Here is a 26,224-nt window from a genome sequence, read left to right on the forward strand (position 1 = left end):
GAATCTTCTGTGAATGTTGGCTGCAGGCAGTGTGAGATAAACCACTTTTCCCTTCTTGCTTTGGGAATTAGCTAGCAGTTCTCTTGTGATCCAATGTCCCCACATAATAAGCCTAACAGCAAAATAAACCACACAGGTAAAAAAATTTTGGGATGCTTGCATCCGTGTAGGTTCGCATCATTCCTCCCTCTTCTACTCTGCTGTGTATCCTGTGGTTTGATAGCACGTTAAATAGAGTATCTATTGTGGGCATGCCATCTCACCATCTACTCATAGTAAGCCTGGATACTGCATTTTGGACATCCTCTTTATCTTGCTGTGATTTCCTCCAAATTAGTATTGGGTTTTACCCTTTATAACCCAGTCAGCGTTTTGGTTGTTTATCTTGCCAAATCCCAATCCCTATCTAACCCACTCTGTAAATTAGTTGGATACTGCAGCCAAAATAGTGAAAATGAGTAGTTCTGGTGTTTCTGAATATCTCTTAAATCTTTCCTCAGAGGTGGCTTGTCTTTTTTTCCTTCTCGTCTGCTTTTCCTTGCAGTTACCTGTTGAATTAATCTATGTAGCCATATAGCAAACATCCAATAAGCAGGACGCCATGTGGTATTTGCAAACTGGTGCACATCTTCTCTAGGGAACCACCAGAACTATTTTTGTAGTGGTTTTAAACTGAAGACAAACCAGTAAAACTTGAGTGGCCAGTCTGTTTGTGTATGTGTGAGAGGTCCAACTGTGCCACTTATATGCTGTGTTGGTTTAGGTATCCTCCCCACGACTGTACTTGGCCAAGTCCATGCCCCTGATGACGACGACTGGGATCGCAAAATCTACCAATTTGAAGGGAAAACATCAAGGTATTTGGAGACAAAAATGGGAGTTGGGTGAAATGTATGGAAAACTTGCCTGCACACAGAAACATAAAAAGTATTTAAACTGCCTTTTTTTTGAAAACAAGTGTGCAAAAGCATTTTGTTGGTTAGACGCTTGTGTATAGAGCTCTAAAAGCTCTTCTGAGCATGAGGCCACAGTAAATAATGCTGCATGCCAAACCAGTCTGCTTCCCGTTGCCTGATAGGCTAGAACGCCATTCCAAATTCCTGTTCACAGTCATACCCATAATCAGTAGCAGTGAGCCACTGCAGAAAAAGTACCCACTGATTTCCACCCTCCTTCTTCCAGGCTCCTGGCAAGTTGGTGCTTCCAGGTCACCACTGGTTTTAAGACCTTATTTATATTGAATGTGTTCCCATCAAAGTGTCTGGATTGTGACCGGAGTTGAGATGTGCATGTGCCATTTGGAGGTTTTGACAGAGGTGTCACTCTCAATGAATGTATCTAAACTAGGAGTTCGCACTGTTTCCAAAGTTATGGGTATAGTAGCCTGAGTCTTCCTACACAGTTAATACAGCATAGAAGCAGGAAGAAACCTTCTTGATACACTGGTTAAGAGTCATTAGGAGCCAACAGAAGGCAACATAATAAAAGTTCTGTTCTACCCTGTCCCTTCATAAGAGAACACATCTACTTTCTTTGACAGTTTTCCCAAAATAAAGTGGATCAGAAAAAACATCAGTGATGATAATTACTACTTAGCTTTTGAACTTCTCATAGCTTGTTCCTTGGCTTAACTCTTATTACAGGTACTTTATCCTTAATGATAACTCAGGTTTGCTGACTATTAAAGAAGGAACCCCACCAGGAACATACAACATAAAAGTTAGAGTCATTGACGGAATCTGGCCAGATGTTGTCTCAACAGTGAAGGTTATAGTGAAGGAAATCAGAGATGATGCCCTCCATAATGCTGGTTCTATACGAATAAAAGGTAAGCAATGTGATGAAGTACATCAGGATCGTAGTACTGAAATCTGCCTCTTTAATGTTACTTCTGTGTTACTTAGAATTCTGCTCTTAGACATGGGATGAGAGTTAATAGTTTTCTAGGTAAGGGTTTAAAAATGCTTCTTGGTTTACGTGGTCCTTTGACACTAAATGTGAAGGTGCATCTGTGGAGCAAAAAGACAGCAAGAAATGCTTGTCTGATGCAGAAGACAAAGATGAAAGATTTCTACACCAACTTTTTAACAAAACAGCAATTTATATTTCACCAAAAAAACCTTTATTTGAACAAATATCTGCCTGATATTCACCAAATTATTTCTATCTTTGTGAAAAAGTAAAATCTTCTTAAACGTATTTCTGATTTAAAAGAATCAAAAAAAAAAGAGAAACTAATAAGAGTCAAAAAGCTTCAGAACACAAACCCTGAGCAGAAGCCAGCATGGAAAATTTCAGAGCCTAAAAATAAAAATACTCCTGAATTTGCAGTGAGTGCATTTTCTGCAACCTTAATATTGAGTCTGTGGTGTTCCTCTCTTTTATTGCCACAACAGTTGCAAGAGATGTGTTTGTCAGGTTTTTAACTTCTATTACAGATATCACTCCAGAGGAGTTCATATCCCAATCCCCTGAAAAACAGAGTAAATACTACCAGATGAAGAAGCTGCTTTCAGAAATTGTATCAGTCCAACTTGAAAATGTTCACATTTTCAGTGTATTAAATAGCCCAAGTCAAACCCAAGGAGTTGATGTTTGGTTTGCAGTTTATGGTCCACCCTATTATAAAGCAGAAAAACTTAATGGCAACGTAGCAGCCTCCAGAGCATGGGTAAGTACCCATATTACATAAAAAAACACAGCATCTTTTCATTGTATCTCTTCAGATAATATCCATTGCCTACTGAATGTGCATACTTAGAATGACTGAGGGAGAAATGTGTGAGAAAAATTGGTAGTTTTAATAAGTGAAGTCAAACAGTCCTTTAGCACATATATTAAAAGTTTCAAGTATGAATAATTAAAGAGCCAGTTTATGAATACATACGAAGTCACCCAAACACAATGAGCTTTTAGGAATGTGAACATGTTTTTCCTGTTGAAAAGACTGTAAAACTCTGTATAAAGAATATATTTGGCTGTTTCTTCTCTACATGATGTCTTAAAGTATCAATTCTTAGTCTTCTACGCAGAAAGGTTCTGTAGCTGAAACTCACAAATCAGTCATAATTTTGAACTTTCTGAGTTAAGGGAGCAAAGCAGTAAAATAACCATTCTCCAGTGGAAAACCAGGTTGGAAATGTGCATTGACAGTTTAGTAAAGTTCCTGTCCCTCTCGCAAAAATAAAAAAGTATCAATAAGAGTTAAGTGACTTGCTCTGTTGGAAATGTGTCTGTTTGTACAAAGAGGCTGAAATAAGAGTTATGTTTGGAATCAGTGCTTGCAGTACTAACTCACTCTTGCCGGAAAAGGTATTTCTTCATTGCCCAATGCCTGTCCACCCTTCCCAATATTTTCAAGACAGAAGTCTAAATGAAAAATACATATCAGATGCTATGTAAATAATCCATCACAACCATCAGAGATTAAAATTTATCCACCCAGTTTATAATGAATGTGAGAATGTCTTCTAAGTGCTTACTTACTGTAATTGACTTATTCCAGGGCTTTGGCCTTAACAGATGCCAGGCTGAGCTGCCTTTGGCTGGATAGATTGAGGTAGATGTTGGAAGGAAGTGACACAGCAACCAATTTTGAGAATAAATAAGACTTGGGCCTTTCGTGGATGTCATTTGCGAGCTTCCTTTCTGTGGAAAAGTCAGATGAATGCAACTAATTGTTCTCCACAGCTGGAAAACATCTTGGATATTAACATCACCCAGATCGGCATTGATGAATGCACGACTGCAAACTGCACTCATAGCAGTGGATGCATCAGCAAGCATGAACAGAGTCATGTGCCAACAATAACCACAGCTGGAAGTGTTTCACTGGTGTCTGTGACAGTCCTGAGTCATGCCCTGTGCGGCTGTGCGGCTCGGGAGAGTTCTCATCTCTCCTGCTCCTCGTACCAGACGAACCCTTGTCTCAATGGTGGCACATGCGTGGATACTGATTTGGGCTACAGGTTGGTAAAGCTTTGCCTCTTGTGCAAACAACATGTTTCTAGTTCAGTCTGTAAGGAGCAGGGCTAGAAGCTTGAAGAGGCATCATTGCATGTCTTCTCACTGTAGCAGATCTGAGTTTTGTTTTACTTCACGCACGGGTCTTGCAAAAAAAACCTCTATTTTCAGGTAGATACTTAGGTTTGTTGTATTCTCCAGGGAAACCTTGGGAAGTTTACAGGCTGCACCGATTCCTTTAATGTCATCCTACAAAATGCAAAATTGTTTTGTGCAACCTACCTTAATGTTGTTAAACATTTAAATCATGTCACTTATGTCACTTAACCTCTTCCCCACATCCCTCGCCTCATTTTTTCTCCAAAAATGATATCTCATAGACAAAACAGTATGAAGGTGAAAAAAATGATGGGACTATAATAGCTCAGAATGAGCCTGATCTCATTCCAGAAGGCAAGCCTTGAGCATGTTTGTTTAAAAATGGTCATCCCAACATAGGAAAACAGAAACAACTAGCCAGCCTCTTCAGAGAATCCTTGATAGGAGGGATAGGACTCAGACCGAAGGTACCAGAAGCCCTGGTCATAGTAAAGATCTGCATCTTTAGCATTGCTGCTAAAGATGTAATCAGTTAGGGAAATTTTGCTGCCCAGAAGCCCTTGGTAGGCTCCGCTACCTGTCATTTGCTCAGCTCTGAGGCTTCTTTACTTCTGCTCCATTTCCAGTATTTTTTCTGGGTGATATTTTTTTTCATCCTATCCCGTTGCTCTGCTCTCATTAGGTACTAGCAATCTGTGGGAAGGAGAAACTAAGAAATAGGGGCCCAGCGGTTTCCTTCCCTGTCCTCCTGCCCGTTTCTGTTGCTCCTTTGTTTTCCCCCTTACAGTTTTTGTTATTATCATGCTTTTCTACGGAATCTCCGGAGTATTAAGGAGAGAACCCCAAGCATCTATTTTTGCTAGTGTAAAGGAAATAAACCAGTAAGTATCTTGCAATAAGAGTGAAGTTATCAAGGCCTACGACTGTCATCCCTTTTCTCACTTTTTCTGGGTGATATTACCTTCCCACACCCTTCTTTTGCTTTCCCTGTCAACATTATAAAGTCTTCAGACAAGCTGATAACTAAGCCTAGTGAAAAGTGCATTTCTTATCTTTGCTGAAGAGATTAGAGGATTTCAGGTGCTTTGTATATTACATCATTTCCATCATTTGTTCACAGAATTATTCTTGAATAGACATATTGTCATTTAGAACTAAAGCTAAATTGTGTTTGTACAAACAAGCCAATGGGGAATGTTTTGTGACAGGAGTTTTGCTAGTGCTTAACCTGCACTATGGTCTGGGCAACAGGGATTCCTGTGTTTAAAGGGGAGAGTCCTGCTGTGGGAAGAGCCCTTCAGCAACTTCAGCTTGGATGGTGTATTTTCACTTTATTTATTTGTTTAATAGATGCAAATGTCCTGCAAATTTCCACGGACCAGACTGCCAGCAGACAAAACACAGCTTCAGAGGCCACGGTTATGCCTGGTTCCCTCCTCTTAAGCCTTGCTTTGAAAGCCGTATCTCCTTAGAGTTCATCACTGAAGTCGCTGATGGCCTTCTGTTGTACCATGGACCAGTGGCGCGAGGGCAGCCTGGGGAACGGGAGGATTTTATTGCGTTAGGTTAGCACTTTAAAGAGTATTTGTTCTTTGTGTTTGTGTGAAGGTGAGATTCTGCTTGTTGAAAGTACCAGTTGATAAGGGTTTTTTTTATAAAAGGTTCAGAAAGGTGGTTTTGGAGAATAAGGAGAACGCAGAACAGTTTGCTAGCATGCCCAGTTTGTATCCTGTGTTAGAAGCTGGATTTTTTTGAACTGGCTAAAGAACTCCTCCAACTAAAATCTAACTGCAACAGTTATTTCAACTGGGTCTGTGTGGGAAAATGGTTAGTGTGGGAAAATGGTTAGTACTTATCCAATAAGAGTCTTTTCTTCGCAGAGCTCTCCGGTGGTGTCCCATTGCTGACTGTGAGACACAGCTCTGGTGAGATTTTCATGCAGCTGTCACGAAAAGTTAACGTTGCAGATCGCCGCTGGCACAATATAAAAATTATAAATGATGGAAAGGCAAGTGTAAATATGGACAGTCCTGTGGAAGCACTAATTAATGTACCTAGATATCCCTTCTGAATCCTTCCTTTCTTCTGCAGAGCTCTTTTATCAATCAGTCTTTCATAATCTCTACAACAGCAGGGATTGAAGTTTGTCAACTCAGATGCCCCTTTAGTCTTGAGGCAGTGAAGCAGAACAAGGCCTGGAGAAGTCCAATCCAACTTCGAAGCTGGCCCTGCCATTTTCTTTGTTTAATGATCCTATCTATTGCTTAGACCACAGAGTTGTGATAATCCAGCAACTAAATGCTTCCTGGACTGGTGGAGTGAAGTACCCTTAATTTCTTTAAGAAACTCTGCCCCACCAAGTGACTTTAGACATGCAGCACAAAGGAGACAGATATACTTTTGTGTAAGGGGAACGTCTTGCTAATATAACATTGGTGAAGGCATCTGCTAGGTTACCCCTTCCTCTCCCCCGTAAGACAAGCTGAGAGTCATGTCAGGATCTGGTATGGAAGCTTGGAGGACCGTCGGCTCAGCTAGATTGTCTCTTCAGGTTCTGATTTGGCAAAAAACTCCAAGAAAATCCTGTCTTCCATCTTCTGTGTCAGTGACTTGGCATGATCATGGCAGAGTCAGATCTTTCTCTTGTGTGGCTCCTTAGTTATACACCACGTGCAATAACCTTCCAGATTAGTATGTGGAAGTGTTTATTATTTTAATGAAGTTTCCTGCTCTGTAATTGCTAGTTACTATTCCCCCTTCTGCTAAATGAAAGAAAATGTGTAATTAAAATATATGCACATCTCTGGATGCAATTGTTTTAAATAATGCCTTTCTTTAGAAAGTGAAGCTGATTCTTGACCACTGCGTAAATGTCTCAGTTAAAGACAATGACAGTGTCATTAAGAAGATCTCCCAAATGGATCTGTCTGCCTGTGAAGCCTCTGAAGAGACTTTGGGATCTGAAAGGTAAAAAATAAAAAACAACAAACCGAGAACAGGAAACGTAATTACTCAAAAGATCTAAGGAAAAGAGGGAGGGGGGAGGAAATCAGCCAAGTTACTGTATTTTGCATGCTGCTTATTCTTTTTTTCCCTCCCTTTCCTTCAGCATGGCTAGGCTCTTCAGTGGCCATCAGCCCCTGCAGCTGGGTGGAGTTAAGAAGACTTTGCCTTACCATGATTCACAAAGGCGCTTCAGAGGGTTTGTTGGCTGCATCCGCAATGTCATTGTTGATAGTAAGGTAGGGCTGCTAAGACCAGTCTTGGGATTAGTGCTGTTAACTGTAGACACCTGATGTGATGCTTCTCTTTGTCTTTTTCCAGGTCTATGATTTAGAGTACCCTGCAGAATCCTTGAACAGTGCTCCCGGCTGTACCCTTACAGATAAAATGTGTCAGAGCAGTGGGATGGCCTCCTGTGGCATCCATGGCAAGTGTGTTGGTGATTGGGATTCCTTTCACTGTGACTGTTCCCCAGGATATGCTGGACCAGCATGTGAAAAAGGTATTGCAAGTTCTAGGGAGAAGTTAATGGTGAGGATCTGTGGGAACAGCATCAAACATACTACTTTAAGTTTGCCACAACTTTGAACTGAGTAGCGTAGTAAGATCATGCTGTTCTCTGGGAATGATTTAGATCTGCAGTGATGTAAACATCCTTCTAACTATCGTTGAATAAAGATAATGTCACAGATGAGAGTCTTGTTGGGACCTGCTTTACTTTACAGAGGAGGCAAGTGGTCAGATGGGTTGTTTTGTCCTTTTCATCTCAACATCTTATTTCTCAGTGATGAAAGTTGAAGCATTCTGCATTGTGCCTTCTTCCTCTGATCATACTGATCACAAAATGTAGTTTAATGAACATGGTGCTATTTGTCACCTTGCAGCGGTTATAAGAGTGATAAGGTTGCCACTTTGGTATATTCTTTCTGTGAAACCTGGGGACACAACCCTCAAGTCCTCAGGTGCAATTTTCCATCTATAAAATGAGGATAATTGCATTTGCCTCTGTCACTGGAATGAATTGAAAGTTGTGCAATGAACCTAGACCACAGCAATGGGTTCATGTGGGGACATAGTATCAGGCTAGCTCCAGCAAATATGTTATCCTGTACAAAATCAGCATGAAATATGTGTCAGAGAACAAAAGCATGCGAAGAATGGATAATGAAAACCTCAGAGACATTGTAAGAAAGTACAAAATTTTAGCACAATTCAAAAATTTAGGAAATAAATTATTTAATGTGTGAAGTGATCCTAGTATCCCATAGCCATGTTCAGGTTACAGGAGACCCACGCTTGAAGTTGACTCCATCCTCCCTATCTTACTGCTTTCAGCAGGCATTGCTCTGAAGCAGAAATCAGACGTGAATTACAGGTGTTTATTGGGACTTTACCTGCCCTGTGTCTGCCTTCTCCCTCTCGGTACAAGGTACAAGCAATGGGGTTGATTGTAACAGTCTATCACGAGCACCAATGCCCCAAAGCTTTGGGGGCTTTGTATAGTGTTGGAAGAGAATTAGCCCCCTTAGTCCTGTAGTTTGAGCTACGGGTGAAGATGAGCAGCTGTGAGCAGTTGGGAAGGAGCACAGTCAAGCTAGCATTCAATCAATGTGCTGTGATTAACAGACACAACTAGTGGTGTATTACACATACCCTTTCAGCTCAGTGAGCTTACTTTTCCTTCTTGTATAGGGAACAGTAATACCAGACCCTCTCTTCCTTTCTCCATCTGCCACGCAAGACTTAAAAGGTGTAACAGTAAATTACCCAGCAGAAGCTCTATCTGTCCAACAGAGTGAGGACTGGAATCATAATTAGCATGTTCTAGGCCTGGAGCCTTCACTGTTTCAAGTGTTTATAATGACCACGGAAATGGTTAATATAGTTCAGTTATTGGTATTAATGTTTTATGGACAGATGATACTGGTTTATAAACATCTGCCTAGATTTAAATCTTTGTTTTGCATTATCTTGGGATGCTGGTTCACAAGCCCAACTGCTGTATTGGCTGCTACCCCTCACCACTGTGGGACAAACCAAGTGCTCAGAAAGTAATTACTTGAAATCCGTAAGTCATATCCTGATGTAATAGGAAAACTTAAATTGGTTCCAGCCTCTTCTAATATGCTGGGCTGCAAAATGGTGGTGTTCATCTGATGCTTTATACATGGCTGAGCCATGCTCGCAGCAAGGAGCAGACAGCTGGGATCGGGAGTCACTGTAGTGTGCCAAAAAAATCCATCCCTGCTCCTCAGCTAGAGCCTGTAGCTGCAGAGATAGTGAACAAGAGAGAACAGTGGGTTAGAAAGAATAATATGAGGGAAATAAGCTAAAGGAGAAAAGAAAACATGCTTTAAGAAAGAAAAGAGAGAGGAGAAACGGTGAGAAGAAAAGAGAGTGTGGAAATTAAGTCTCTTGATCATTTGATATGTCATTTTATATATTAAGCTGAGTGGTGTGGATGACATGCCTCAGGGATGGGATGTCATCCAGAGGGACCTTGACAGGCTCGAGAAGTGGGCCATGTGAACCTCATGAGGTTCAACAAGGCCAAGTGCAAGGTCCTGCACCTGGGTTGGGACAACCAGGTATCAATACAGGCTTACAATGAAGGTGGTGAAACACTGGAACAGGTTGCCCAGAGAAGTGGTAGATGGCCCATCTCTGGAAACATTAAAGGTCAGGCTGGACGGGGCTCTGAGCAACCTGATCTAGTTGAAGATGTTCCTGCTCACTGCAGGGGGGATTGGACTAGATGATCTTTAAAGGTCCCTTCCAACCCAATCTATTCTATGATTCTATGTCCTGGGAACCTGACTAAGTACCCCAGCATCAGCTGGGCACTTTCTGGATTTCTGCTTGTATGACACTGACCTCATATTAGCTGTTGGTGACCCAGTATTCTTCCTGTCCAGTCACTAACTTGGACTATGTCTTTATTTGATAAGAAGAAACTTTCTTTTTTCAACTAAGCCGTGCCCAGAACAAGCAGATATAGGATTGCTGTCAGGTAGTGAGACTGAAATGGGTGAGTGCTGCCTAAGAGCAGCACCAGGGTCTGGGTGGTTCAGTGGTTCTTGATTTCCACAAAAGTGCAGTGCAACTCTCTGCTGGATGACTCGCAGATGGATTCCCCAGGATGATGGGAAAAGAATGCATTTCAGTGCGTTTTCCCTAGTTAAGATAATAAACACTGACTTAATCTCTATTGAAGTGGGAAGTCAAGTGCATATTTTCTAACAGTGAGGGTTAATAACCACAGGACTAAGTTACTGAGAGAAACATTAGATTATTTTTTTTTTGTCTTCAGATCGATACCAACTAGTTTTTTTGAAAAAATGTTTCAGATCTTAAAAAAAACAAACAAACAAACCAAAACACCGTTATTTGGCTCAGTGTAGGAGTTGGGTAGAACATATAGCTTGTGACAGTCATAACATTAAAGACATTATCTAATTGTCCCTTTCCTGCTTAAATTTTGTATCCTTGATTTGTTCTTTGTCTCTTAATTCCCTTGGCAGTGGGGGGGTGCTTTCCATGATGCTTTGTTATGTTGTCAAAGCTTCTTGAGAACTAAAATTCTGCCATTCAGGGCTGGTTAATTCTCAAGCAGTGGAGATCTGAGTGAGCAGTAATTTCTGAGATTTTCACTTTGATTTTGCGTGTGTTGTGCTTAGTCCTTCCAGAATGGGCTTTTGGAAGGGACAGTTGGATCCATTATGAACCAAGAAGCATCCTCAGCACTCAGAGCACTCAGATACAGCTGATGGTGCGCACCCGTATCTCCCACAGCACCCTTCTCAGCTTGGCCTCTGCAGATGGGAACGGATACATCCGACTGGAGGTGAGCAGTCCAAAACCCATTCTGTTTCAGTGCTCTTAATTTGTCATGGAGTACTCCAGTAAGAGAAAAACATGTAATTTCCCATTAAGGACACCTATTCCTTAATGTAATAACAAGCAAGAATTTTCCACATAAGGGTAACCACTCTCATTTGTGTTGTCCTTCTCAGTATTACCCTTTCATAACATAGATTCTAGTTGTTTCACTGCATGTGATAGACGTGAATAGGGAAGATTTTTTTTGTCTTGTTTGATTTTTTCCTTTGCTTCTGTCTGTCTCTGGCTATAAAAATTGTCTCCACATTTTTGTTGCTGTTGAAAAAAGTTGTCTGGATTACATTAGCTAGACAGAGGCTAATTATTCCAACTGTAACAAGAGGGTCAGCTGGGAAGACTTAGAGGTAGACATCAATAGGGAGAAGACTGATAAAAAGGTTCACGTGAGTTAGAAGAGAGGCCTGTAAAGAAAACAGCTGATAATTCCTGGACCTGCAGTTTTCCTGTGGTAATTTTTATCTGGGAATAAAGCACTTAAAAATGAGTGCCACTTTCATTTTAAAAACTCAGGCCCATTTCTTGAGGCAGGACTCTGTAATAATATTTAGAAGTGCATTTCTTTTATCAAAGGTCTTTGTCAACTTCCTCTAGGTGGCTGATGGTTTCTTTAGCGTTAACTTCAGCTTGGGGGACAAAAATCACTCTCTGAGAATGAGGACATTACATATAAACAATGGCCAATGGGTTCTTCTGACCATGGAGCGCTACAACAATGAATTTACCCTGCGCGTTAACAGTGGTGGAGGTGATCAAGAAGTGACCTCAGTCTTGGGTACAAATAGATGGTTTGAAATGGATTGGGCAAGCATCGTGCTAGGAAACCGCCTTCCCAATCATTCAGAGAGCGATTTCCAAGGTAAGTGATATGACATCTTCCTAAAAGGAGGGAATAAAAGCCTAAAAGTGGCATCTTTGATTGTGTCGGAGAATCCAAAACCCAGGTAAGAATTCCCATGGAGACTACCGTGCCCATGAAATCCCACCTCCTCTACTATGGAATTCAGAGCCAATGTTCAAATCTCTATTTGCCATTGTATCTAGTACTAGTGAAGATATGAGATTTGTAGATACGAAAAAGTAGCACTTGGGATTTTTATTTGCCATGCCAGAGGCCCCAAGCAGGGAACTCATGCTGTAATCTTCACTTCCTTTTTGCCTCGGAGAGGTTTAAGGAACAGACACATCACCTCCTGGTAGGAGGAGAAAGATTTGCAAGGCAATTCATGGTGCACTCTCCATTTCCCGGGGTGGGATGCTGGGACTGGAGATCGTGGCTGAACAAGACAGTTTTTTCCATTCCGTTGCTTCTCATTCAGCCCTGCTTCTAAGATTATATTTTAAATCTAGATTAACATAGTGGAGCTGTTCTGGTTCATAGCACAGTTCTACTAAATCATTGCATTGGTACAACCAATGGTACAGCTGCTCTGGAGAAGTATTATCAATCTGTATGTTGGCCAGGGCACATAGGCACATGTCATGTAGCTCTTCTTCTAAAATAAAACTGATAAGCAGTATAAAGATCTTTTAAAAAATATGTTTTAAGTTTTCTGCAATGCTCTAAAGTCTCCTGTGTATGCTAAAGTTGCTAACTCAATGTATTTCTCTGTATCTTCCCCTTCTTTGATGCAGGTTGTATGCGTGATGTGCAGCTGAATGGTCAGCCGCTTCTCGTGGAAGGCAGAAACGCTGAGTTTGGCTTAATTCTGAGGCGGCAAGGTGTCACGATGGGATGCCATTCCAGTGCCTGCAGCAGCCAGCCCTGTTACAGCCCTTTTCTTTGTGTAGACCTGTGGAGAAAATATGAATGCCGGTACGTTAAGCTTGTTTTCACTCAGGGGTGGCTGGCAAGCTCTTTCTTTCCACCTTAGGTCAGGCAACTTGCTTTTAGCACAAAATCACTGCTGCTGCTGGCCAAAGAGAGGCATCCTAATCACAAATTCTGCTCTTATCTCATCTCCCAGCATGGCTCAAACTTGCCTTTTCCTGCAAGTCCGGTATGGAACCTATTTGCCCCACTATTTTTTCCCATGGTGAGAAGATCACTGGCCAGTGAGGAAATGAAATTCCCTTTCATAAAAGGTGGATTGCAAAAGCTTTGGTCTCTGCTCCTCTGTGTGAAAATGCTGCCTATTTTGATACAGTCTATATATATTGTGTGTATATAACTGTATAAAATATATATTCCATATATACTATATATACACATACATGTATATTTTCTGTGAAGAAGTTGTAATGAGTCACGTGTTGTATGAAAGAATGAGACTTTCAAAATTAGACTGTCACAAAACTGGATTCTAAAATTGGCTGCCTAGGGCCAGAACCAAAGTCCATCAGCTGCTATCCTATGAAGTTAGTTCTGTGGAGAAGATGCGCCCTTTAAAGAAATTTTTCAAAACATATATTAAAATATGTAAATCAAAATACAGGCACCTCTGCTCAAAAAAACAAGCATACTTACACAGGACTGTGAGAAGGTGTCACTTGAATTCCTTCAATTCAGCCAAAGTTTGCACTTCTGAAGCCTGGTGATTCATTACTGAAAGGGCTGTGAGATAGTCTTAAGTGTACCTTGGGACGTTCTCTTCTTCAGTCCAGAACAACATGAAGGCTCTTCCATTTATTCATTAGTATTTCTTCTTTGGATTGCAGAAGGCAGGTCTGTGGCCCTCATAACATTCCTGCGTGGCCTCTCCAATTACATTTCAGAAGAAATCACTTTCTTGTCCGATTAAAGTTCTAAAAGACAAGATGGAGGTCAATGATTGATATCTCTTTCCCAAAGGCCCAGATGAACATTACAAAGCTTGTACTAAGTGTTTGCTAACCCCATTGATCTCAGATATCCATTTCCTTCTAGGGGTTTCGAACACGTCTGTAGAAAAAGGTTTAACCCCTTTTTTAAGGAAGGAGTGAAGGTTGTCTGCATAACTTCTTGATAGGGAAAGCAGGACATATGTTCATGTTTTCATAAGCCTACTAATTCACTATGTTAGACTTTACATGTATTTCATACTCTGAAAGTGGATTTGTGGTTTGCTTGAGAAGACGTTAATTATTGGCTTTAAAGAAATAGTAACAAACTATGTACAAAATGACATACAACTCCAGGGGCTTTGCTTGCCTAAAAGATATCTTCTGCTTTTGTTGTTCAGGTGTCCAGCTGGGAAAGTAGAAGTGACTGACAACCTTACAGGGCTCAGGCTCTGTACCTCATCACCTTGTGGACACTGGACCTGTAGGAATGGGGGCACCTGTGTGGCTCAATCCCAAGACAAGATGATCTGCCAGTGCCCTGAAGGTTACAGGGGAAGATGGTGTGAAATTAGCCAGGTGAAGGCTGGAAGACCTGTTGGACTCAGCTCTGGCTCTATTTTGGCAATCAGCATGTGCCTCCTTGTCTTTCTAGGTAGGAAAGCAAATACTTTTTTTTCATTCTTTTTATTCTTGTACCTTGCTCTATTGAATCAAGTCTGCTTTACCCTTGGACGTTGTGATCAGTATTTCACTTTTTCTGGAGATCACCAGTTGGGATTTCATTTGAGGGTGCATCAGCACATAGTTACAGTTTACTTGCTTTGAAGCCAGTTCAAGGACATTTAGGACTTCTCTCTTTCAGAATAACTTTTTTCGTTTTCAATCCTTCTTAAATAAAAGCTTTCCATATGTATGTGCAAATCTGTGCGCAGCCACATCCATCTGAAACTCCACCTGCCTTAAGCCCTTGCATTTGTGTTAGGTAGGACCTACAGCTAGTACGTGCTATTCACATATTAGGAAGGCAGAGATCTTTCTCTAGGAAGTTTATGATGTGAACAGGCAAGCGTCATTAAGAGTGTGGGGCAGAAAGAGATGTTCACAGTGTGTCCAGTTTCAAGTGCACTTTGACCGAAAAGTTAATAACACCATAAAACTGTTTCTCATACTGTTAAACTGCACACACACCTCAGACTTGTGAAGACTCTATGATTATATTACACTTGTAACCTTCATTAAAACAGTGTTTTACTTACTTTGGGTATCTTATTTACTCAGGATTGATGAAAGGCCAGAGACTGGCCAAAATGCCTTCTATTTAAATGGATTCCTTTAGGTGAGTAAAATACCCTTTTAATGAAGTTTATGATGTAATATACATAGATGATTCTTTACATTCCTGAATATAAGTTGTTTATATATTAACAATTATGCATTTCTTACCTGGGAAGTTGGTTGTCCAATTAAGAGTTGATTTAATATCTCAGGAGTCATATAACTACTTGTTTATCATGCATTGTACTTGATCATATGTGATACAACAAATATGTGTCTTTGTTTCTTCCAGCACTCTTAGTCTCCTACACAGTGTGGAGTCAGTGGGGAAGTTCAGGGTTTCGGAAAGGAGGAATTTACCACATTCCTGAAGAACGTGAAAGCTGGGAGGATGTTAGAGAAAATGTCTTCAATTATAATGAAGAAGGAGGTGGAGAACGTGACCAGGTATGATGCAGCTTCAATCCAGTCTTTGCAAATCCAACCTCTCCTCACCTTCCTTTCCCAGACCTTTTATTTAACTTATTGTCCTTATACAATTGTTGAGGGCTATTTTTTTATTTTTTTTTAACCTGAAGTACTCTTGAGTGGGATGCTTCTACTTTAACCCAATCTGTACCTTTCATGATGCTGATCATCTGTGGCCACCTTTGAGGGGACTGCTCTGGACACAACATTCTTGCTTTAGCTGAAGACTATTATTACGCAGAGGGATTTGGTGTGATCCAAACTCAGCCCTCTGGACTAAGTCCTCTCTTCAGTTTGCAGAAAACTCACAGAATCCAGTTTTGTGTTGCACTGAGTTATAAAACATATTTTGGAACCTGTTTCCTTTTGTGTTGTTTCTCTCCGATACTTGCATTCGGTTTTTTTTTCAGAATGCTTATGATATAGATGAACTGAAGAAACCTCTCCATACCATTCCCCACTTCTCCTTGAGGGCAGCAGCTCCACACTCCAGGACACTCACAGGCCCAAAAAGAGACTCACTCTCAAAACGTGCACATCAGAAACAATCAGCACCAGCTGTTACCAGCGTCCCAGACTTCAAGGAATATGTTTCTCAAATCATCTGGGATGCAGACAACGATCTACAGAGCTTTCCAGCTGACACTATTCATTTTTACTGCTTAGAAGGGCAGTGCTCTCTAGCAGGGAGCCTTAGTTCCTTAGATTCCATTTGTGGTGATGAAGATCTAAATTACGATTGCCTCCAAGAGTGGGGATCAAAGTTTGACAAGCTTAGAGAACTCTATGAGATCTCAAACAAACATTTGTAACTGGAGTTAAAGGAACTCGATGTATTGCCACAACATATGGACACTACTTTTAAAAATGCCCTTTTTTATATATAAGGTACATAAAGTAACTTACTTGATGCAAGTTTTTAGTTACAGTAGTATGATGTACTCACTTTTCCAAGACATGATAATATGAACAGTCTTTTTATATGCGCTGTACAAACAGTTATTTAATGATAGAAGTGAAAATATTTTTAAAGCATGAATTTTCTTGAAAACTTTGGAATATAGGATTTGTATAGAATAGCATTATAATATCCTTTTTTATTTGTATAGACCACAGTGACTTACTAGAATTGTCCTGGATGCAAAAACTTGAATTATTTTCTCCCTAGTATTAATATGATTCCTATCAGGTGGGTAGCAATGGGTAGGGCATTTTTTTTTAAGTTGCATTCATTTTAGACTGTGAAATAATTATTACAAATGTTAAATATAAAACATTTTAAATTTCTGGTTTTCTTGTCAGCTTTTGTCTTCGCCTCCTAAACTGTAATCTCCTTCTATATCACACACACCACCTCACTGACTATTACACGCTGCCCAGCCGTGTGAGATGTTTTCTGTCTGACCCTTTTTCTAACTACCTGTAAAGAGGGCAAAGATCCTAGCTGTGAATAGCACTTTGCTGGTGTAACAGTTTTACACTCTTAAAAGCAGTTGTAAGACTTGGGAAAAGTTTATATTCAGTAAGCTTTTATTTCCAACTTTGCTTTCCACGTGGAACCCTTCTTCAAAGTCTGCAGTTGGAAAACCAAAGAGCTGATAGCAAATGTGAAGAGAAGCTGGAAGGGAATCCAGGCAAAAGTTGGAACTGAGCTCTCTTTCAATCACGACAGTCACTGTTAAAATTGGGATCCTGAAAACAAAGCATAGGAAACCTACCCTGTGCCCTTTGCCTCCTCCTACTCCCACTTCCCAAAAAAGAGAAGAGAGTCAGGAGCTTCTGAAATCTTACGTTGACTTGAACACTCACCTCTGTGACCATGAGTAAATGACCTTGTTCTTTCCCTTTCTCTCTTACCTCTCTGAAATAGGCTCCCAATGCCTGGGGTGATGGGTCAATGTTAACAGGTGCTCACAGAGTGCTTGAAAGCTCTGAAGTGCTAAGATTTTAAAAATTGTTTTCTACTCAGTGTTTTTTTAATTACCAGTATGACATGATACTCAATGTTTGTTTATTATTGAAGTCTTGGCACCTCCTTTAATTTACAAATATTGTTTTAAAATTGAGTCTTTCTTTACTTTTCTTCACATTTTACTTGGCATAAAAAATGCAAATGTAAATTAGTTTCATACCTAGAAGGAAGCTTTTGATACTATTAGAGCGAGTATAATTTACACGGAAAATTGATTGAACAAAACCACCGTGTGAACAGAATAAAACAATCTGCATTCATTCCACAAAATTATTAATATAAATGATACTAAAATAGCAATATTTGTTAGAGAAATTTGGAGCAAAGAGTCAGTATGAGCCACTCCTTCATGCCAAAGTCTCACACAGCTGGACATTAATTGTTCTTACAAAGTCATAAAAAATAAATATTGTAGCATTATTAACAAATAGCCACATCTTGCTTAATGTACATTTTCCTTCCTTTCTAAAGATGTATGATCTTGTAAGAATCTAGAAATTCTCTTACATCTGGGCATATTACATACGTTGTACTGCAAATGAAAACTGCTGAGCCCCAGAACATCAGTAAGGCAACTGTTTCAAGTCTTGAACTCTGAGAACATTTTCAGAAACTTCATGCATATTTTTACTGGTCTTTTTTTGAGTTGCCTCTTCTGAACGTGGTATCAAGTAAAGCTTAGCGTATCTATTGGTAAACTATACCTTCCAAAAAAGACTCACTTGAACAATGCGCTACAGATAATGCTGACAGGCTAACTATGATCTCACAAAGGATTATTTTGTAATTCGTATTCTGAAACTGAACATTTTGCATATGAACGCATTAAACAATGACTAAGGAAAGTTGAAGGGGTAGTTAATTTTTTTTTCCCTCAAATAACTGAAGACACAAAGTAACACATACAACAGAAGATAACAAATTGCATTGTAGTCAGGACATGTAATGGACTTCTGTCCTCATGGAAGATGAGAAAGAGGAAAGTTCTGTCTCCTTGGGTCACTTATAGCAAAATGCAGAATGTTGACGGCTGGCAGGTCTCTGTCTAGCTACATAGTTAGATGGACAGACCGTGAAAGGGCCACACACGGGGCACTTGTTTGATGCAGTATGCTCTGTTTTGCTTGCTGCAGAAGTTGTAGCTGTTGAGTAGATGAATGGCAGCCCTGTAGGAAAGGAAAAACAGCCTGGTTGCTTACAGCAATGGGGGCAAAGAGATTTGCACTGTATGTCTCATCGAATACTTGCTGTGCAGCCTTTATGAACTCTTTTCTTGGTAAAATATTTGAGAAATTCAGCCAAATGACTGAAATAGTTAATAGCTTCAGCTAGTCATCCTGCTTCTCACCCAGACATTGACATCCTAGGAACAGGGATATCTGAAAAGCTCCAGACCCAGCTCCTGGCTAGTTGCAGCTTACAGGGTGGCATAGGCAGACACCGGCTATGTAAACACGGACAGTGGAAGTTACTGCTGAAAGGAAGTAGCTGCTTCTGCCACTTCGTTTGAATCTGCCCTTCTTCGTGGACCAAGGTCTTAATTTCTTTGCCTTTTCACAAGGCATTAAGGTGTGCATGGGCAGGAGGAGGATGGAGGATTAGCCATTTTACCCTAGGCTGAGCTGCAGAAGGCTGCTCTGACTTCTGGAAGAGCCCAGCCCTGAGCGCTCCTTTCTTGCCCTCTTCTCTAGATAACTGCTAGGCACCACAAATTAAAAAATGTGTTTACTGTTACTTAATTAATCAGCGGAAAGGAAGATTCGCGAGCCCGTGGGCTGCGGCGGCCAGGACCGGTAGCAGGAGCCACGATCCCGCCGCGGCGTGGTGGGCGGGGCCTCAGCCGCAGGACCGCCCCCGCGCTGCCCAATCGACTGCGGCTCCACGCCGGGGGGCGGGGCCGCACTAGCCACGCCCCCGTGCCTGCTCAGGGGGGCGGTGACCGGCGGCCATCTTGCTCCCGCTGCCGCTTCCTGGGGGCGCGTTACCGGGGGCGGCGGAGCGGGGCGGGCGGCAGCGATGAGCGCGGAAGCGGCGGACCGGGAGGCCGCCACCTCCAGCCGGCCTTGCACGCCGCCGCAGACCTCCTGGTTCGAGTTCCTGTTGGAGGAGTCGCTGCTGGAGCAGCACCTTCAGAAACCCTCTCCCGGTGCGTGCGGCGCGGCGCGGCCCGGCCCTGCCGACGGCCGCCTCCCCTGGGCTTTGGGCGCGGCCTGGCGTCGCTCCCCGGCTCCTCACAGTTCCCGGGGAGGGAACGCTCGCCCGTTCCCCTGCGGGCCCCTTCCCTAGCCGCTGCGGCCTGCGGCTTGGCCGCTGTCTCCGCACCGGCGCCGCCTCCCTCCTGCCCTCTTTCGTCTCCGCCTCGCTCCCTCCCTCGCCCCTGGTTTCCCCCCGGGGAGGCGCCGCGGGGCTTTGCTGCCCCGGCGCTGGCAACGCGCCCGCGGAGGAGCCCCCGCCCGCAGGGGTCCGCGCCGCGGGGCTTGTGCCCTATTGGCACCGGCAGCCGCGGCGATGGGTGGGTCGGGGTGCGGGGCCGTGAGGCCCGGCGGGCGGGCGGGCTGCCGCGGCTGTGCAGCCTGAGTTCACGCGATTCAGAACGTGTTTTTTTCTCGTTTTACATTGAATTTCCTATTGAATAACCCAATTTCTGCATCTTTCCTGTGTGGTAGGTCACTTTTCCTTTCGCATATGTGAATTTTGTTTGTGGAAATGTTACAGACTTTATTTTTACAACGTGGAATGCTGTTTGTAAAAAGCATTACCATTTGCAGCTGGTTTTCTTCTATTAAAGTCTTGCTAGTGCCAGGAACTAGAGTCCTCCTAAAGGTTCAGTGCCGAAATGGCTTTCTCTTCTTAGACCGGGAAAGAATAGAAACCCAGTTCGATGTATTGTAAGGACGTGCCCGTACTTAAAAATGACTGATCTTTTGGTGATCATAAGTGGAAATCGTCTTTTTCAGTACCTTAATTCTACAAGCAAGTGGAGGAAACGGGAAAATCTGGGACAGTATTGCTTCTATAAAAAGTAAATTTAAACATAGGCCATATCTTTGCAGTTAGATCTTCCACTGCGATTTTCCGATTAAAAATAATGATTAATACTAGTGTTATGTTTCCCAAAAATCAGTGAGAGGGTAGTAGTTATGATTTGGTTTCAGTTTTTCAAAACAGCTCAAAGGTACTGGGCAGACTGTCTTATTGTAAAGGAGAGACTTGGGGGCGTTGTTTTTTAAATCACTCTAAAAGTGTCTTCTAAATGTATTCAGAAGTACCAGCAGTTGCTTGTAAATGTATTTTAAAATACAGAAGATAATTGCAAGCGGGCAGCATTTATTTTCTGTAGTTCTAAGTACTGAAACGTAATTAATACAAAATAGTGAAAATAAATAAAAGTATGAGAGTGTGGTTACCATGGTCAAGTAAACTTGAAGGTTAAATGAAGATATGTTAATAGCTTGGTTTGAGTCAGTGTGTAAGGCAGATACCCTTTGGAATTAGAATCTGCCAGATGACAATGTCATCTGTATAAATGACAATGAGATAAGATCGCTGTTCACAGCTGCAACAATAAATTAATTTCTGGGCTTGCAAAGACTGTGAAGAGTGGCTGTGTTTTTTGCAGATCCACCACCTGTACAGCTGATTGTCCAGTTCTTGGAACAAGCTTCGAAACCATCGGTGAATGAACAGAACCAAGTCCAGCCACCACCTGATAACAAAAGAAATCGCATTTTAAAACTTCTTGCACTTAAAGTTGCTGCTCATCTGAAGTGGGATTTGGATGTATTAGAGAAAAGGTATAGTCTGTACATCTAAACCGTAGTGCCTTGAGATCTTTATTTTAACAAATTGAAATCTGTCTTGCTCACTTTTCTGACAACATGTTTCCTACGTTCAGAAAAGTCTTGGGTGTGACAACTGAAATTAAGTTTGATTTCATCTGTGAGTTACAAAAGGGTTTTGATAAACGCAATGCCTGTGAGCAAATCAATAGTGTTTATTATTTAGAGGGTAAGAATAGCAGGTCCTAGGCATTAAGATGTGCACATCTAAACTGCATAAAGATGGATTTTAGGTTACGTTTTCTTCTGTGACAAAACTACCTTAAGTTTCTCCCTTCTAACATGCTTAAAGTTGGAGTTCTTGCTCCGATTTTGTTGATGTAAAGCACTCCATATATCTGTGAACTAGATTGCTGAAGTGATCATGGTTGAAACAGACAAACTCCATCTTTGCATTTTTCCTGCGAATTTTTTTAGCCCAAATAATTTCAGCGGCCGAATGATCTGAGGAGGTGTAACAGTTGGGAGCTTCTTTACTCTGCCAGTGCTAAGCACATTAGGGAACTGCATGTTAGCAGTGTAAAATCATAGCGTGACAATACTTTCCCCAAATTATAACTTGCATAGAATCATAGAATTCTTTAGGCTCAAAAAGACCCTTAAGATCATTGAGTCAGCCATTAAGCTAACGCTGCCAAGTCCACCACCAAACCATGCCCCTAAGCACCACTTCTACATGGCTTTTAAACGCCTCCAGGGATGGTGACTCAACCACTTCCCTGGGCAGCCTGTTCCAGTGCTTGACAACGCTTTCCGCGAAGAAATTTTTCCTAATACCCAGTCTAAAACTTGAGGCCGTTTCCTCCTGTCCTATCACTTGCTAGTTGGGAAAAGAGGTGGGCACCTGCCTTGCTACAACCCCCTTTCAGGTAGTTGTAAAGAGTGATGAGGTCTCCTCTCAGCCTCCTTTTCTCCAGGCTAAACAATCCCAGTCCCCTCAGCTGCACCTCACAGGACTTGTTCTCTAGACCCTTCACCAGCTTTGTTGTTCTTTGGACATGCTCCAGCACCTCAATGTCTTTCTTGTAGTGAGGGGCCGAAAACTGAACACAGTATTCAAGTTGTGACCTCACCAGTGCTGAGTACAGGGGAACAGTCAGTGCCCTAGTCCTGCTGGCCACACTATTTCTGATACAAGCCAGGATGCCGTTGGCCTTCTTGGCCATCTGGGCACACTGCTGGCTCACATTCAGCCAGCTGTTGACTCACACCCCCAGGTCCTTTTCCACAAGGCAGCTTTCCAGCCACTCTTCCCCAAGCCTGTAGCGTTGCGTGGGGTTGTTGTGATGCAAGTGCAGGACCTGGCACTCGGCCTTGTTGAACCTCATACATTGGCCTCGACCCATTGCTCCAGCCTGTCCAGATCCCTCTGCAAAGCCTTCCTAACCTCAGGCAGATCAACACTCCCACCAAACTTGTCATCTGCAAACTTACTGAGAGTGCCCTTGATCCCTTCCCCAGATATAGATATTAAACAGAATGTTTAGCTTGCAGACAACTTGAAAGAAGAAATTTCTTCATTAAACAAAAGTTACATTGACTCTAAGTTTATTTAAAAAAAAAATTGTGTTATATTGTCATTTCTTTTGAGTTGATCTGAAAATCATATGTTCTTTATGATGTTATATAGAAATTTTTTAATTTCAGAAGTATTTTGAAAAAAACTGTATTCTGTCAAATTACTGGTAGGGCTTATTTCTTCCTATATACTTTTATTAGTATTTCTTGCTTGTATTACAGTATTTTTTGTTGGTGTTTTTTTTTTTTATAATGTCTTATAATGAGTAGTAAAAGGGCTTGAAATGAGATGTCCTTGATTTTTACCTGTGAAGTTCTTTTACCTCCCCCCTCCCAATCCCCAATAATATTTTTGTCTTCTATTAAGATATGTCATATTTATCTGCCTTAGTGAAGTGGTACAAGGTGGGATTACCGCTTGCCAAAGTACCTTTGCAAGATACCACACAACTGCAGAGAATGAATAAGAACCTTTGTTATGGTTAGTTGTGAAAACATTGTGTGGACAAGAGTATCTCGTATACAATAGGGGTTTTTATATATACTTTAGCTTTGAAAGCAGGTGTGTGTGAACGTACAAGAGGCCTTTTTTTTTTAAGGCTACTTCCCTTCTTGCAGGAGGAATTTATACTGACATTTACTTATGGTGTATTTTCTGTCAGTTATAGAATCTTTACTTCTTAAAATGCAGATATAATCCTGTTTAAAAAAATCAGCTCTACTGTATAAGACTATTGGTCTGATTCTGGGTTTTGATAAGATTGTTTTGTCCATCTGTGGCGACTTTCCTGAGAACGAATCTGAAGTCATTTCCACTGCTAATTTAGCATCTCTATATAGTCATTAGAGTTCTTGTTCTGTTAGCTCATGAAGCCTAAGATTGTTCTTAATTGAGAAACATACCTTTGTTTTTTAACTGATTATACCCAAAGGTTCAGTCATGGTAGTTAAAAAGGAATAAAATAACAACTTGAGCCCAACTTTTCTCTAAAACTTCTGCTGTTACGAGCAGTTGAATGATGTTCTGCTCTTGCCAATGAAAACAGCGTTCCTGGACCTCGCATAGTAAAAACAGCATTTATTAGTTTAAAACGATATCTTGATAACAGACCTGGAGACTGATATTACACAAGACCTAAAATTTGTTAAGCAGGAATTCTGGCTTTAGTTGCTAAAAGTCTAGCTTCATTGATTGCAAAGAATGCAAATTTCTCACAAGATCAAAGGAATTTTGGCAGTAGCTGATCACTTCTAATTTCAAATAATGTCTAAATTAGTAATTGTGTTTCGGTTGTTTTAAACTATACCTCAAAAGCTTGGAGTGATGCAGTCCAGCCTGCATGCCTTCTTGTTTTGTCAAGGAAGGTTCTGTCCCAGCTAACGTATTTTTTACATAATACAGCTTACAGTGCTCTACAGTGTTCTGTTCCAGTTCCTAGTCTTGACTTCACTGTTTGCTAGTGGGTGCTGCAGAAAGGGAGATGAGACGGAGCAAAGGGAAATGTTCCCTTTACATGAGTTATAGTCCATTTGCAATAGAAATGTGGTTGTTTACCTCCTGGAAGTATGATCTGGGAATACTTTGAAAAAAATTCTTATTAGTCGAGACCTGCTGTTATAGGTGACTGGATTATTCTGGAGATGTGTCTATGTGGAGTAAAGCAGTGGTGCATAGTAGTAGTACAGCTGTCAGGGCAACCTTCCGCTTCAGCTTAACTTACACTGCTAATACTGGTAACTGCTTTACATACTGGATCTAGAATGTCATCTGATTCAGATTATTTCATTATGCTAAATAAATACACTACCCTTACTTCCATGGGATGTTAAGTAATAATATAGTACTGAATAGTAATGTATATTATTTAAACATTCCAGAAGTAGGATTACTGTATGGAGTATCTGTTTCTCTTTTTTTTAATAGTTTGTCTGTTCCTGTATTGAACATGCTACTGAATGAACTTCTGTGTATCAGCAAAGTTCCCCCAGGAACTAAACATGTGGATGTAGACCTGTCCAGCTTACCCCCAACCACTGCGATGGCAATACTACTCTACAACAGATGGTAAACAACTTTAAGGCAATAATCTTAAAATCATAATAGAACAAAATAGTATTTTCTTCTATCTATGTACTTGTACATAGAAATAATCTCAAAAGAATAAAAGTTTTATGATCTGTAGGTAGGTTATAGTGAGGAGCTGCCTTTGAAAAGCTATTCTACAGCTAGTTTTGTTCCCTAAAAAAATAGTCAAGGTAGAGGTTTAAACTGTCACCTTATAAAGATAAAAATGTTGCTGTCTTTTAGCTTGTTATGGGCATAAGTGTATTTCTTGAACACTAGATGTACTCTTGAGTAGAGGATGTATTCTAGTGGTGTAATGTATCTGAAATTATAAACTGATATTTTTAAGAGGCATGTAATCAGCTTGCTACATTTCTGAGGCTCATACTATTCTTTGCTTAATTTTCTCTCCTATGCAGGGCCATAAGGACCATCGTTCAAAGTAGTTTTCCTGTAAAGCAAGTGAAACCCGGTCCACCTCAGTTAAACGTGTAAGTTACAGGCATAATTCGTTTGGACTTTGTGTGTGTTTTGTAATCAGAAATTTAATTTCCAAGTGGATTAAATCATGTTAATAACATCCAGGTACTTAAAATGGCCAGTTGTAGCATGAAAAACCTGTGTTTATTTCAAGTATAGTCTTATTTTCCTGTCAGACATGCTTGATGTATATAGGTACTGTCTGTCGTTCCACTCTTTTAATATGTTACAATTTCTGTGATTTCATAGAAGCGTGAGAAAGGGAGATGGCAGTTCGCCTAGGCAGAATGCTTATTCTCTGGTTTAAACAGGGTACATTTCTTGCATCCTCTTTTAACTTACAGCAGCTTGCTTAATACAGTTGGTTTATTGTAGCAATTTGCTACATCGTGCGTGGTGACCTGAGAAATAATGAAGTATTTTCATTTGTTTCATTAGTCAATAAGTTGTAATTTAACGTCAGTATTCATTTTGCATTCTAGAAATTGTGTGGCTTTAGCTACAACCTGTCCTTGGAATTGACTTCTATGTTACAAATTTCTCTGATAAAGTTGAGAGTATCAGTGGTACTTTTCCTAGCTTTTATGTTAATTTTATACTCTAGGATTAGGCCATACTTGTTTGAGAGTCTGTTAAGTATGTTGATTAAAAATACCACACTCCTACTCATTTTACTATAAATCTTGTACTACTCCTACTCGTTTTACTGTAAATCTTGTATTGTTCTATATGTATCAGAGACTGATCCTGAATCAAAAAATTCTGTATGGGGAAATAATTTAAAAATACTTTTGATTTTTACACAAACACATGAACACACTTCTACCCCTGACACATGCTTGAGAAGATTTTAGTAGTGAAGCTTCAAGAGACTTGAGGCTG

The 26,224-nt window shown here is 40.9% G+C and overlaps 2 protein-coding genes across 7 annotated transcripts in view; both read left to right on the forward strand.

The window, feature by feature from the left end:
• Positions 1-16,280, forward strand: part of LOC104375469 (neural-cadherin) — a 54,880-nt gene extending 38,600 nt beyond the window's left edge. Inside the window, exons 19-33 of one of the 2 annotated variants that reach the window (XM_086609466.1) lie at positions 764-857; positions 1,644-1,828; positions 2,439-2,671; positions 3,691-3,968; positions 5,413-5,627; positions 5,943-6,074; positions 6,906-7,029; positions 7,172-7,304; positions 7,387-7,567; positions 10,743-10,909; positions 11,557-11,821; positions 12,598-12,778; positions 14,124-14,377; positions 15,293-15,447; positions 15,879-16,280. In XM_086609466.1, coding sequence (XP_086465592.1) covers positions 764-857; positions 1,644-1,828; positions 2,439-2,671; positions 3,691-3,968; positions 5,413-5,627; positions 5,943-6,074; positions 6,906-7,029; positions 7,172-7,304; positions 7,387-7,567; positions 10,743-10,909; positions 11,557-11,821; positions 12,598-12,778; positions 14,124-14,377; positions 15,293-15,447; positions 15,879-16,280 — 2,999 coding nt within the window. Of the gene's footprint in view, positions 1-763; positions 858-1,643; positions 1,829-2,438; positions 2,672-3,690; positions 3,969-5,412; positions 5,628-5,942; positions 6,075-6,901; positions 7,030-7,171; positions 7,305-7,386; positions 7,568-10,742; positions 10,910-11,556; positions 11,822-12,597; positions 12,779-14,123; positions 14,378-15,292; positions 15,448-15,878 lie in introns of both variants that reach the window. The other variant, XM_086609467.1, reaches the window with a different exon arrangement.
• Positions 16,281-19,448: 3,168 nt separating this feature from the next.
• Positions 19,449-26,224, forward strand: part of INTS8 (integrator complex subunit 8) — a 28,687-nt gene continuing 21,911 nt past the window's right edge. For all 5 annotated transcript variants that reach the window (XM_086608749.1, XM_086608754.1, XM_086608750.1 and 2 more), the window contains exons 1-4: positions 19,449-19,586; positions 21,060-21,234; positions 24,722-24,862; positions 25,282-25,353. In XM_086608749.1, coding sequence (XP_086464875.1) covers positions 19,457-19,586; positions 21,060-21,234; positions 24,722-24,862; positions 25,282-25,353 — 518 coding nt within the window. In that variant the 5' untranslated portion in view covers positions 19,449-19,456. The remainder of the gene's footprint in view (positions 19,587-21,059; positions 21,235-24,721; positions 24,863-25,281; positions 25,354-26,224) is intronic.

The sequence above is a fragment of the Tauraco erythrolophus genome, chromosome 3 (assembly GCF_009769465.1).
Source record: "Tauraco erythrolophus isolate bTauEry1 chromosome 3, bTauEry1.pri, whole genome shotgun sequence".
Lineage (NCBI taxonomy): Eukaryota > Metazoa > Chordata > Aves > Musophagiformes > Musophagidae > Tauraco > Tauraco erythrolophus.